Raw genomic sequence first — 13,847 nt, 5'->3', positions numbered from 1 at the left:
GCGAGTTAGGTGTACGATTCAAATTAGACTCTAGCTCCACTTTCCACGTCTGGGTTTTGTACCTCTCTGTCTCGTGGGTGCAGTCTGACGGCTCAGGCACTCTGACTGGGCTGTTTCTCTGGGTCGTGTGGATCCAGCTTTCCATACTATGAGCTCATCGGTATACTCCAAAGACACTGAGATGGGAACTGGGGATGAAGGCAGCTCTGGGGGCAGTGTATTGGGCTTGCTGTGGTTAGGCAGTAGCTACCCAGGAGACATGTGGACGGGTTAGTGCAAGAGCAGAGTGACTGGAGCCGGGAGTGGGAGACCCTCCCGATGCCTCCTCTGCCTCCTCTGCCTTTGAGTGCCTGGATTCCCAAGGCATGGGTGACGTGGCAAGATAAGGTCTGGAGGGTATGTGGGCCACACGGTGGGAGTCTCTCATCCAGCTGTTTTTAGAAATGATTTGACCCATTGTCCTGCCTCAGTCTCTGTTCTTTTTTCCCCATGGACTACTGAACTTCCAAAAAAAAAAGGGGGGGGGGCGGGGTAAACAGCCATAGAAATAGGGCCTTTTAGAATTAGTCTAGAAGGTGAAACATGGAAAATGTGTGTTTTGTTTTTCAATAGGCTTTAAGCTGTTCTCTCTTTTTGTCTCGCTGGCCCCTGTCCTCTGTCCTCTGGGCCTCCCTCCAGCCGCTGCTCATCTGGCCGGTGGGGTCCGGCCGCAGCACCCCTCCCTCTTGGTACCTTGCAACAGGCTCTGGAGATTGAGCTGCGCCTCGCGAAGCAGCTCCTCTACACTCGGGGGCCTGCCCGAGGAGAGGAACACGTTCACTGGCTGTCGCCATGACGACCTCGAGTGGGCGGCCGCTGTCTCATTTTCCCGACCCGAGTTAGCTGCAGCTAGGGAAGGAGAGAGTCAGTGAGAGGCGCAGCCGAGGGGGGCGCGGCAGCCACTGGGCGCCCGCGGTGCCCGAAGCCCCGCCCCTGCCGGGGAGGGGCGGAGGGGCGGGGCAAGGCCGCGCTTAAAAGGCAGGGATCCGGCCGCGGCAAGATTTACCCCTCGACAGATCCTGCCGCAGTCCGCTCCAACCGGCCTACCTCCTTGCCGCCCGCCCTCTCCGATCCCCGGGACGAGGTAACGCTCCCAGGGCCCAGCCGCCGCTGGGCCCTGCGCGCGGAGCGCCGGCCCTCCGCGTTTGGCCCGGTGGGTGTGGCTCGGCCACGCCCGCCGCGGCGCTCCGCCCGCGGACCAGGGCCCCGGGAGAGCCCAGATGTCCGAGGCGTCGGGAAATCTCAACAGCCTCCGCATGGCGAACGTGGCCCTGCGAGAAGAATTAAATGCCCTTCGTGGGGAGAATGCCAATCTGGGCCTTCAGCTGGGAAGGGCCCTGGCCGAGGTGAATTCCTTGCGGGGCAATGTATCCAGCTATATCCGCTGGCCGGTGCCCGCTGTGCCCGTCCTTGCCGAGGAGAACTTTGAGTTCCCGCTCAGCGACGTGGACGCCGTGCCCGAGGGCGAGCTGCCCTTCCTGTGCTGGCCGCCCCCACGCACCGAGCCCGAGTGCGCGTCGGACGAGCAGTTGGTCAGCGCCACCCCGGACTGCAGCGCCGCCGACGGCCAGGTCGACCCGCCCCCGCTGCCCAGCCAGGCCCCGGCCCCGGCCCCGGCCCCGGCCCCAGCCCCGGCGGCGCTGCCCCCGTCCACCCCCAGGGAGCTGCCCGCGCAGCCTGCTGCGCCGCAGCTGCAGCGGCCCGAGCTGGAGCCCTTTGCAGGCGACCCAGTGTACCTGCCTGAATTCCTGATGCGGCTAGAGACCTTCATAGCCGACCATGAGGACCACTTCCCCGGGGGCGCCGAGCGGGTGGCCTTTCTCATATCGTTTTTCACTGGCGAGGCCAAGGACTGGGCCGTCTCAGTCACCCAGGAAGGCAGCCCCCTGCATGCTAACTTGGCGCGCTTCCTGGATGAGATCCGTAAGAAATTCTGTGGGCCCATCCCCGCCATTGTGGCGAAAAAGGCCATCCGCAAGCTCAAGCAGGGGGACTGTACCCTGGGCAGCTATGCAGACGCTTTCCAGTTCCTGGCCCAGTTTTTGTCTTGGGATGACTGCCGCCTCCAAAACCAGTTCCTCAAAGGCCTGTCCGAATTCTTTCGCAAGGAGCTCTTATGGTCGACCGAAATGGCCGACCTGGACGAGCTGATTCTGGAATGTGTGGAGATTGAAAGGAAAGTGCGCGTCCCCAAGCCAATGCCGCTCCCTGGGGTTCGCAATTCCTTCTTCCCATTCGCTGCAGACCCTAATCTCGATGGCCGCGAAGAAGAAGGGCGCCACAGTGAGGATGAAGATGCGGAGATGCGCAGGCGCAGGCTTTACGAAAAGGAGCAGCGGAGGCGGGTGCGAGCTATTCAGCAAGAGATGAGGGAGCAGGAGCAGGAGGAGAAGAGGAAGAAGGAGGAAGAGATGAGGAGAAAGGAGAGGGAGGAGATGAGACAGAAAGTGGAGGACGACAACGACGACGAGGACGAGATCGTGGTGGTGGACGTTCTGGACGAGGAGGAGGAGGAGGAGATGCGGAAGAGGGAGGCTGAATTCAGGGGCCCAGAACCGGCGCAGGAGCTGGAGCAGGAGCCCGAACAGGAGGAAGAGACCGAGGATGAGGCCCAAGATGATGACCTAGATGAGCTGATGGACGTGCCACCAACCTTCGCCAATGCTTCATCCCAGACTTCCGGCTACTACCATGAAAATTTCCTAGACGCGTCACCTCCCATCATACAGCCCAGCCGACGGAGGAACCAGAACCGGGTCCCCTTGCTGGAGGGCCTGCCAGGTACCAATTCACCCTTCTACAGCTCACCGCCACATATTCGCCGCGCCGGTCGCTTGGGGCAACGCCACACTCGAAGACGGCCCCCCGTGCTATTCCGCCTCACTCCGAGACAGGGGGGCCACCGGGCTTCACGTGGCCGAATTCGTGTGTGAGTGCTGGGTCGACAGAGCCACCCAGAACACACCCTTCTACTGCGTCCCCTGCCCCTGCTGTTTGCTGCCACACCTGACCCCTTTGCTGACCAGTACTTAAGGGCATTCCAGGCCTGCAGAACCTGAAGGAGACCTGCACAACTACGGACCATCTTGCCGCCATGAGCAGGGAGTGACAGGTGCCCAGCCGAGGCGCATTTGCTGTCCTGTTGACATGCGCTCTGCTCAGGGTTCTGGACCTGTTCCCATAAATGGACTGGTCATCCCCTTGCATTTCCCCTCTAGTTGTCCCTAACCTTGTGTTCTACAGTTTTCTCCTCTGACTGGCTCACCAGGAATTCGCCCAGTGCCTCACGGACTCACCCCGGGGAGCGGAAGGACAGGTTGTACTGAACTCTTGAAGCCACTGATGCCACTTGGTAGGTATAACAGACAGACAGCAGGACGGTATCAAGCAAGGTGCCCAGAAGCCTCCACTTACTTCCGGCCACGTCCAGCAGAAGGGCCCTGAAGAGGACATTACATCTACCCAGTGAGGGTGTGCAAGGCCACATGTCAAATGGACAACTTGGCAAGCTGGCTCTGCCTTCCCACAGACTATGGGACCAGGGCCCTTGGACCAGCTCGCTGAACCTGGGGCCCTCTTTTCTTGGCACGCTGCCTTCCTGGGCATCTCTGGTGGGCAGAGCCCAGAGTTACAGGCTTTACTCCTTTCCTTGATGTTGTCCGGAGGGTGGGGAGGAGGACAAAGAACCAGCAACCACTCTGTTGGACACGGTGAGCAGTGACTCTGTCCTTAGGGACGGTGGTCTTCTCCCCGGCCAGGCTTCAGACTGCAGCCCCTGCCGCAGGTCTTGGCAGGAGTCTTGCCATCCTTGTGGGTCCAGAGGAGGCCTCATTGGCTTTTCCCTCCCAGACTGCCAGAGAGGGCCCAGGCCTGCTCTGTAACTTCAACAGAAAGGATTCCGTAGTTCCCGAGGAGAGAGAACGGTTCTCTTGGGAGACTGCACCCCCTGCAGCCTCGCAATCGGGATGTCCTCACGTCTCTTACATGGGGGTCAAGCCATGGCCTGGTGCTGGGCTTCCATTTGACATGAGGCGTGAGAGGATGACTGCTGCCTAGTGACTCCTGGGACTTCTGGGTACAAACGTAGGGACGCTTAGAGAGCCCTGCTGCTTTGGTCCAGAAAACACTGCTTCTGCAGTGAAAAGTCCATGCTATGTTACTCTGGCCACAGAATGCCAGCCAAATCCACTGCTGGCCTGCACTGCCCTCGACACTGAGCACCCTGCATGGTGCCTGGCAACTGACCAAGTGCGGCCAAAGTGGCCACAGGGAAGAAAGCCTCTGTGCCTCACCTGAGTCTGACAGGTAACCTCAGCCCAGCCTTAGGATTTTGAGCCTGGAAGCAAGATGAAGGGGCTGGAGGAAGAGGAGGCGCACAGACCGGTTTCTGGTGAGGTGTGTGCATCAGTGGAAGGTAAGAAGCCCTTCTGTTTATCATGTTCTCGGCCGGTGGATCGGGGAGCCGGGTTCCTATAACCTGTTGCTGCCTTTAAAAAGCTCCCCTCCCCTCCAAAGAGAAAAGTCATACGTAATTGTTATAGAAAATTTGGAACAGAGAAAACCATTAAGGACAAAAAGAGCCCCACCACACACACACACACGCACACGCACATGCAAGTACTATTAACACTTCGCTGCCTTTCTTTCTAGTGCGTCTTTCAAAGCTCTTGATCAGCAGATTTAAAATGGCTGCCACCTGTGCAGTCATGCCACCTGAATAATTTATTCAAGGATTCTCCTAGTTTGTTGGACATGTCAGTTGCCTGGTTTTCCACACCCCCACAGTGCAGGAGTAAACAATGCTGTAAAGATAATTTTGTCTGTTTTTCAGCTATTTCCTCAGGAGAGAGTTCCAGAAGGGGAACTGCTGTTATTTGGAAGCTGTGGACCCTATTTCTGACAGTTGACATACTTGTCCTGCTGCCTGTGTCCCTCCCAGAGAAGTGCAAAGGACAGGTGCCTTGCACCCCCATCTCCAGGGACCCGTCTGCACAGGCCCTGCCTGTTCCCTGGCGCTTGTCACCCCAAGCCCTGTAGCCTCAGCCTGGGAAAGACTGGGTGAGCAGCGAGCTGGTTCCTGGCCCTGGGGTGGCAAGGGGGCCTGGGCTTCCCTTTGCCCCTCCCCGTCCTCTCCCAGATCTTCTATGCTTGTGCCGTAACAGCCACAAGAGCTGTAAGAGGAACTATGGACTCTGGGTGCTTTCTGGGGTTTAGAGAAGGGTGGGAGGGTGCATGCACGGGTATGAAGGCAGCCCAAGGATTCCCAGAGACTCGGGAGGCAACCCGTTGGAAAGACATTTCTCGTTGTTGTGTTCTTGTGTTGTGAAGGTAAATCTTTCTGTATGCTAAAGCTTTCTCCTCAATAAAAATATAAAGGGTGTGTAAAGACTGTGTCTGTCTGGGTTACTGAGCAAGCATGGATGGGTACCCCATAGGCACCAGGTACTTCCAAGGCAGCTGGCCTGAAGCCTTGCCATGCTTCGATGAGGAAACAGGCCCGGTGAGGCTCGAGGAGCCTACCTAGAGCCCTATGCGTTTGTCAGAGGGAAGAGGAGGGACTAGGTGTCTTGAAACATAGCATTAGTTTTCCACTTACTGGGATGTAAAGGTATGAATGGCCCAGCTGCACCATCCTGTAACAGTGCCCCCCAGACGGCCCCCCACCACACAGGAGCGCGCATGGACTTCGGAGGGAGAGGGAGGGAGGGAGGGAGGCCCTTCCACTTTTGGGCACTAGGTGGTGCCATGGGACATGAGCGCGTTCGCTGGTGGTTTGCAAACAGCTCCAGAGCAGTCAGTCCTGCAGAGACCCAGCAACATGGCACTGCTCACGGGCTGTGTCAGAAGACATTGAATCCCATTCTGGGATTTGCTCAAGTTCCCCAGCCATGAGTTGGGAGTTGTTTTCCTGCTACGGTGGGCGGGAACATGACTGAGCCCCCACTAGGTACAAGCGGCGAGAGCCCGGCGCTTGACAGGCGCTCGACATGCATTACGTTAGTCCATCTTACCCTCATCTTACATATGCAGAAAGAGGCTTAGAGAGAAGTCACTGCCCAAGGTTTACAGCTCCAGCGACACTGGGTCCCTCTCTGCCTCCACGGGCAGGCCCCACTGTCTCCCTGGTGGGCCCCGTCCTGCCCATCTTCTCCCAGCTTACAGGGAGCGCAGGGAGGTACAAAGCCCAGTCTCAGAGGCTCCTCAGCTTTGTCCCTTTAAGGGGAAGGAAGGAAGAAAGGGAGGAGGCAACCAACACATTTCTGACCGTGTGCCTGGCGCTTTCACCAACACCATCTCATTTCATCCCCACAACTCAGGCAGGTAATCGTGTCTCCTTTTAGAGCCCAGGGATCGGACTCGATGATGTTAGGTTCCATGGGAGACTCAGGTCTGTGTGAGTCTCTGAACTCGAGTCCACCACGCTGTTTCCTAGGACACCCTGCTGAGCTCAAGCCTCAACCTAACTGCATTCTGCGTCTTTGCGCAGGTGCACTGTCTCCGGAGGCCGTTCTGCCCAGTGTGGGAGGGCCGCAGAGTAGGGCAGGCAGTGCCAGGTTTGTGGGGATGAGGACGCATGAGTGTGGGGCTCACTGGCCCTCTGGGAGAGGCACGGGGCTGTGGGGGTGCGAGCTGCACCCGGTCTACTGTGGGGTCAGATAAGGAGTCCGGCACCCCTGAATGTCTCATGCCCACTGCAGGTAGGGATGGAGGAGCCCAGATGGTGCCCGTCAGAGCAGGTGGGTGGGCGGTAAGGTGGGCCTTGCCCGAAGCCCTGTGAGTATAGGGAACGGGGCCCTGGATTCCAGCCCAGAGGCCCATTCCTGCTCCGGCCACAGCCTCTCTTCCATCTACACACTGTTGGGTCCCCGGGACCCAGCATATGGCTGGGTACATAGTAGGATCTCAACCTTAGTTTGGTACATAAACGAAGAAATGAGTGCATGAATGGGCCGCCTGTTAGGAGCATCTGCAGATGGCCGGGAGCCTGGAGGACTAGAGGCTCCCCTCCAAAATGGAATCAGAAGCCCCCCAAATCTTCCTAACCTGCAAGGACGTGCTGAAACGACCTTTATTTACTAGGCGCACATGTAAGATCTTGAAGTCATGTTCAGAAAACCAACTGCAGGAGCCTGAGTGGGGAACATGTGCTTAGAAGAAAGTTGTAGAAAATAAAAAGGGAACTTGAGTCAGTGGGGGCTCAGGATGAATCAGCAGACTGGGTGGCAGACATGCAAATGCCCCTGGGGCCCTGGTCGCCCAATGGGAGGTGACCAGGCTGCACCTCACAGAAGCCCCTTTGCATACCAGGAGTTTAGAAATATTAGAATAAAAGAAAGTAAGAAGGAAGGGTGACAAGGATGATGAGGGTCATGAAAACCCTGTTCCCAAGAGGTGGAGAAAAGCAGAGAAAATCTTGCTGTGTGAAGTGGGCCCCACTGTTCCTCTCATTCTGAAAGGAAACTGGCAGCTCAAGGTCACTTGCAGAACTCGACTGTGAACTCCAGGGGTTTGACACCCAGAACTCTTAAGCACTGCCCTCCACTCTCGCCCGCACTGATGGAATCAAGATCTCCAGTCATTTCTCTTTCTAAACACTCCCTAGGCAATTCTAATGTACAACCCAGCCCAGCGCAGAAGAGCCTTGGGGACTAATTAGCCCATAGATCTTTACTGGCCAGTTTGGTTCTGAGCCTCCCGCGGAGCTGTTGGAGCAGGAGCCAGCCTGGAGAGTCCGTGCGAGCAGGTACTAAGTCATCAAGAAATGTTTGTGCGATGACCCCCCAGCATGTACCATGGTCACCTGCTCAGATCGCACCCTCTGGTGACAGATGTGTCATAGGATGGGTGCAGACGTGTGGCCCTGGGAAACCGGTTCCTCGGAGCCTAAACCTTTACCCATGACCTTAAGAGCTGACTTGCGGGTGGGGCGGGTGGGGGAGGGGGCTTTGCCCCTTCCAGGAAATAAGGACAGGCATTAATGAGGCAAGAGCTTATTCAGAATTGGGGGTGGTGGTGGAGCTCCACCCCCAGCACTAGCACTTGCTGCATCCTGCCCAGACTGGGGAAAGCTCTGCAGGCCACTTCTCCCCAGGGACTCAATCGCCACAGAAACACAAAGCCTAGGGTTCTTGGTTGCCCTGGCAACAGCAGGACCTACTTGTCAGAAAACAGCCTCTGAAAGGCTTGGGAGGGTGGGTGTTTCCTTTGACAGAGGACAGGCTCTGACCTGCTCCTTCACTCCCCTCACCACAGCAACTCTCCCGGGAGGGGAGGGTGACGGGAAGTAGGGCCCTGGCTTTGTATTCTGCGCTGGCTGTGGGCTGTTAAGATGAGGAAGCGGCTAACATGGAAGGTGTTAGCATGTGGATTCGCGGTGGTTGTCCTGTGGCTCGAAGAGGAAGCCTCGCCTGATAGGACGCTGAGCAGGGAAAGTGTCTTCTTCCCTCTTCCATTCAGCCCACAGCTGACTTCCTTCCCTCCTTCCCTCTTTCCCTCCTTCCCGCCTTCCCTCCTTCCCTCCTTCCCTCCTTCCCTTTCCTTCCCTTCCTTCCTTCCTCCCTCCCTCCCTCCCTTCCTTCTTTTCCTTCCTTCCTTCCTTCCTTCCTTCCTTCCTTCCATACTAGGGCTTTTCCTGCCTCTGGGCCTTTGCACACCCTATTCCCTCTGCCTTAAAAAAATTCATAAGCACTCCTGGCTCCACTCCAACTGGCAGTCTCCTCAGCTCATAGGTTGCTTTCGCCACGAGGCAGCCTCCACTCCCCAGACCAGCTCCTGCCCTTCTGAGTCCCCACTCACTACCCCGCCTGCACCCCATTGCTCTGTGAGTCTCAGAGTTCCATGTGGGAGCACAGGCTGGCTCATGACTTCGGTGTGATGAAACGCACCCCTCTCCTCCGCCCGTGGTGGTCCCACATTGGCAGTAGCCTTTTGGAGGAGGACCGGCCTCCTAAGGTCTGGCCAGGGCTGATGGTATGCAGCTGGGCTGGGAGCACTCCCACACCCATCAAGTTGGAGGTGAGGACAGCAAGTCGGGGAAGAGAAAGCAGGAACTTGCAGACCTGTTTCTTCTGCCAACTGAGCACCCTGCCGATGGCTTCTGCCTCTCTGGGGGGCCATCGCTCCCCTTAGTGCGTGGTGGAGAGGGACTTCCACTGGCCTTGCGAGTCACACCCACCCGCCTGGTTGTGTACCCTTGGGTTGGTCAGTCTCCTTTCTCTCAAAATGGAGATAGTCATAGGGTATATTGGTGACATAATTGACATGAACCGGCAACAACAATAAAAACTGCTAATACTTATTAGCACTCACTGTGTGTTGGGCACTAATGTCATAGTGCTGGCACGCACGTGCTCTCGGGCCTGCCAGTCAGATAGGGAAAGTTCTGTGGATCACAAATGAGGCCAGTGGGGCAGGGGAGCACTGACATGCAGGGCGGGGCTCTGAACCTCCTTTAGGTCGCAGTTCCCTTCAGCAGTTTGGTGAGACCTCTAAACCCCTTCTCAGGATAATGTTTTCAGATGCATAAAATCAAATACATACAATTCCAAAGGAAACCAATCACATTGAAATAGTTACACGATATTTTTAAGAAGCCGTGGTTTTGTCATATTCCTGCTTTAATGATGTGTTAAGTCACAAGGTTTAGTGACAAGTCTATAGATTAGAAGTTTTGAAGTGATTATGAGCATCAGTAACTTTTTTGAGATACAACTTTAATGTGACATGAGAAGATTTGTGATTTCTACTGGGGATAAAGTCAGAGATACTGCTAATACTATTATGGCTTGTTGCTTACATTCCTAACTTGAGGTAATGTTAATTTCTGAAAAAAATTAAATAATTTCCCCATCCAAGTTCATAGGCCCTGTAAATTCTCGCCACACAGCCTTTGGAGGTTCACGGAGCTAAAGTTAAGCAGCCTGCCCTCGGGTGTCAGAGAAAAGACAATGGCCGTGAGGAGAAGCTGGGAGGGCTGGCAGAAAGACAAGTGTGTGCTTTCTCTTTCAAGAACTGTTTACACAGATCGAAGTCTGGCAGCTCTCTCTTCCTCTTGGTCCTGAGTCAGCAGCTCAGGGTGGGGCAGAGGCTGTCATACTTGGTTTGAGTTTCAAGCTCACCACACACCCAGCCCTAACGGCTGATTTGTTGCCATGTCCTTACCAGTAAAATCTTGGTGTATTTTGCTCCACTTTAAAAGTTGGACCTGCTTGCACACATAGATTTCCCATTAGTCTGGAAATAATCTTTACGGGGATATTTTCTGAGCTATTGGAGGTGTCTCTCTTAGCACCCCAGCCAGGCTTAGGGCTCCCAGAGAGAAGGGGAAAGATCACCAACTGTGCCACGCACCCCAGAACACCCGTTAGAACCGGCACTTTTCCAAAATACCAAGTGCTTTTTCCTGACTTCCTGACTTTGCCACCTGTCAGCTGAGTCTCTGCCAGCTAGGGCAGTACAGTCCTGGGTGCCCGGCCAAGGAGACAAATGGTTGGAACAGCAGTAGGCCTCTGTTCCCATTCAAGACTCAGCACTGCACATAAAGCAGCAGGAATAAAAGAGAGAAGACCCCAATTACTAAAATCAGAAATGAAAGAATAGATATTACAATCATCCTTACAGAAATAAAAAGGATTATAAAAGGAATACTATGAACACTTGTGTGACAGTAAATTATACAAGTTAGATGAAATGCATGAATTCCTAGAAAGAGACAAACTATTGTAAATGACTGGACAATAAATAGAAACTCCAAATAAACCCATGATAAGTAAAGACATTGTAATCAAAATACCCATGAAGAAAAGCCAAGACATGGATGGCTTCTTTGGTGAATTTTACGAAACATTTAAAGAAGAATTAATGTCAGCATTTTACAAACTCTTTCAAAATATAAAAGATGAGGTAACACTTCTCAACTCATTCTATGAGGTCAGTATACCCTGATACCAAAACTAGACAGAAACATCACGGGAAAACTGCAGACCAATATCTCTTATAGATATGGACACAAAAATCCCCAGCAAAATACTAGCAAACCAAATTCAGGAACAGATAAAAAGTATTATGTAACATAATCACACATACACCATAACCGTAGGAGGATTTATCCCAGGAATGCAAAGTTATTGTAACATCTGAAAATCAATTAGTGAAATACACCACATCAACAGAATACAAAACGAAAATATGATCATCTCAATAGAAACAGAAAAAGCATTTGACAAAATCCAACACCCTTTCATGATAAAAACACTCAACAAACTAGGAATAGAAAGGCATGCCCTCAACCTGACAAAAGGCTTCTATGATAAACCCACAGTAACATCACAATGGTGAAACACAAGAAGCTTTCCCTCTAAGATCAGAAACAAGACAAGAGAGTCCTCTCTCACCCCTTCTACTCACATTGTACTGGAGGTTCTAGCCAGAGGAATTTGATAAGAAAAATAAATAAAAGGCATAGGAAAGATTGCAAAGGAATAACTTAACTATATTTGTAAATGACATGATCTTGTATATAGAAATCCTAAGGAATCCACTAAAGAAAACTATTAGAATCAATCAATGAGTTCAACAAAGTTTCAGGATATAAAATCAATATAAAAAATTGTATTGTTGCACTTGCCATGAGCAATCTGAAATAAAATTAAGAAAACAATTCCATTTACAATATCATCCAAAGAATGAAACAGAGTAAATGAAACAAAAGTGGTGCAATACTTGTACACAGAAAACTTCTTGTACACGTAGAAAATATGTTGAAAGAAATTAAAGAAAATTGAAACAAATGGAGATATCCTATGTTAATGGATCAAAATACCTAATATTGGCAAGACGGTAATACTCCCCCAAAGTGATCTATGGATTCAGTGTAATTCTTATCAGAGGCCCAGCTGGATTCTTTGTAGAAATTTACAAGCTGATCATAAAATTCATATGGAAATTCAAGGGGCCCAGAATGGCCAAAACAATCTTGAGAAAGAACAAAGTTGAAGGATTCACACTTCCTGATTTCAAAACTTTATAAAAAACTACCAAAGTTATCAAAATGGTGTGCTGCTAGCATAAGGATACACATATACAGATCAATGGAATGGAACTGAGCGTCCAGAAATAAACTCCTGCATCTGTGGCCAGGTGAATTTTGACAAGGATGCCAAGTCCACTCCTTGGAGAAAGAACAGTTATTTCAACAAATGGATTTCCACATGCAAAAGAGTGAAGTTGGAACTCATTCTCACACTCATACAAAATTAAACTCAAAATGGATCAAAGACTTACATGTAACCACTAAAACTATAAAACTTAGAAGGAAGTATAGGTGTAAACCTTCAAGACCTTGGATTAAGCAATGGTTTCCTAGAGATGACACTATTAACACAGCAACAAAAGAAAAAAATAGATAAATTGGAATTCATCAGAATTAGAAACTTTTACGTTACAAATAATGCCATCAAGAAAGTAAAAAGGCAGCCTACAGAATAATGCAAAATATTTGCAAATTTTATGTCTGATAAGATACTTGTATCCAGAATATATAAACATCTCTTACAAACCAAGAATAAAAGACAGATAACCCAATTCAAAAATGGGCAAAAGACCTGAATAGACATCTCTCCAAAGAATATACACAAATGGCCAATGAACACATGAAAAGATACTCAACATCATTAGCCATCAGTGAAATGCAAATCAAAACCACCATGAGATACCATTTCACACCCACTAGGAGGGGTACAATAAAAAAGTCAGACAAATGTTGATGCGTATGTGGAGAAAGTGGTACCCTCTCACGTCTTTAGAAAACAATAAGTTCCTCAAAATGTTAAATATGAAGTTATCATCAGCACAAGCACTTGCCCTCCTAGGCATATACCCAAGAGAAATGAAAGCACGTCCACGCAGAAACTTGAACATGAACGTTCATAGCTACATTATTTATAATAGCCAAAAAGTGGAAGCAACCAAAATGTGCATGAACTTGTGAATGAGTAAGTAAATTTTAAAAATGTGGTCTATCCACACAATGGATTATTATTCAGCCATAAAAATTAATGAAGGTCTGGGCCTGCTGGGTGGCGCAGTTGGTTAGAGCGTGAGCCCTGAGCAACAAGGTTGCCAGTTTGATTCCCACATGGGCCAGTGAGCTGCACCTGAACTGATCCTGAGCTGAGCTGCCACTGAACTGCCAGCGGGTGGCTGGATGGCTCAGTTGGTTACAGCACATGCCCTCAACATCAAGGTTGCCGGTTGAACTCCCACATGGGATGGTGGGCTGCGCCTCCCGCAACTAGATTGAAAGTGGCGACTGGACTTGGAGCTGAGCTTGCGCCCTCCACAACTAAGATTGAAGGACAACAACTTGACTTGGAGCTGATGGGTCCTGGAAAAACACGCTGTTCCCCTTCCCTAATTCCCCAATAAAAATCTTTAAAAAAATGGATGAAGCTCTGATACACGCACAACATGCTACAACATGGATGGACCTTGGAGACATTATGCCACGTGAAAGAACCCAGTGACTAAATGCCACACGTTATATGATTCCATTTATGTGGTATGTCCAGAATAGGCAAATCCATACAGACAGAAAGTAGATTAGTTAGTGGTTGACAGGGACTGGGGAGGGAAGTGAGGAGAAATGGGGTACAGGGTTTCTTTCTGGGGCATTTAAAATGTTCTAAAATTGTGGTATGGCTGCACAATGCTTTAAAGATACGAAAACTCACGGAAATGTACACTTTAAATGGGTGAATTGTATGGTATATCCCTGAATTATGTCTAAATAAAGCTGTTATCAGAAAAAA

The 13,847-nt window shown here is 51.4% G+C and overlaps 2 protein-coding genes across 6 annotated transcripts in view; one reads left to right on the top strand and one right to left on the bottom strand.

The window, feature by feature from the left end:
• Positions 1 to 13,847, bottom strand: part of NHSL2 (NHS like 2) — a 195,328-nt gene that overhangs the window by 16,051 nt on the left and 165,430 nt on the right. For 2 of the 5 annotated variants that reach the window (XM_019629571.1, XM_019629574.1), the window contains exon 2: positions 733 to 888. The exons of the other annotated variants lie outside the window; for them this stretch is intronic. In XM_019629571.1, the coding sequence (XP_019485116.1) occupies positions 733 to 888 (156 nt within the window). The remainder of the gene's footprint in view (positions 1 to 732; positions 889 to 13,847) is intronic. 5 annotated transcript variants of the gene reach the window in all.
• RTL5 (retrotransposon Gag like 5) lies at positions 936 to 5,425 on the top strand. Its single transcript, XM_019629577.1, has 2 exons — positions 936 to 4,453; positions 4,871 to 5,425. The coding sequence occupies exon 1, from the start codon at positions 1,260 to 1,262 to the stop codon at positions 2,970 to 2,972; it is 1,713 nt and encodes a 570-aa protein (XP_019485122.1). The 5' UTR covers positions 936 to 1,259; the 3' UTR covers positions 2,973 to 4,453; positions 4,871 to 5,425.

This window comes from Hipposideros armiger, unplaced genomic scaffold (genome assembly GCF_001890085.2).
Source record: "Hipposideros armiger isolate ML-2016 unplaced genomic scaffold, ASM189008v1 scaffold_861, whole genome shotgun sequence".
NCBI classification, from domain to species: Eukaryota; Metazoa; Chordata; class Mammalia; order Chiroptera; family Hipposideridae; genus Hipposideros; species Hipposideros armiger.
Note: the sequence above shows the minus strand (reverse complement) of the source record. Positions and strands in the feature narration are given on the sequence as shown.

Coding starts and splice junctions, on each gene's coding strand:
- RTL5 (XM_019629577.1), top strand. CDS start 1,260: ATGTCCGAGGCGTCGGGAAATCTCAACAGCCTCCGCATGGCGAACGTG.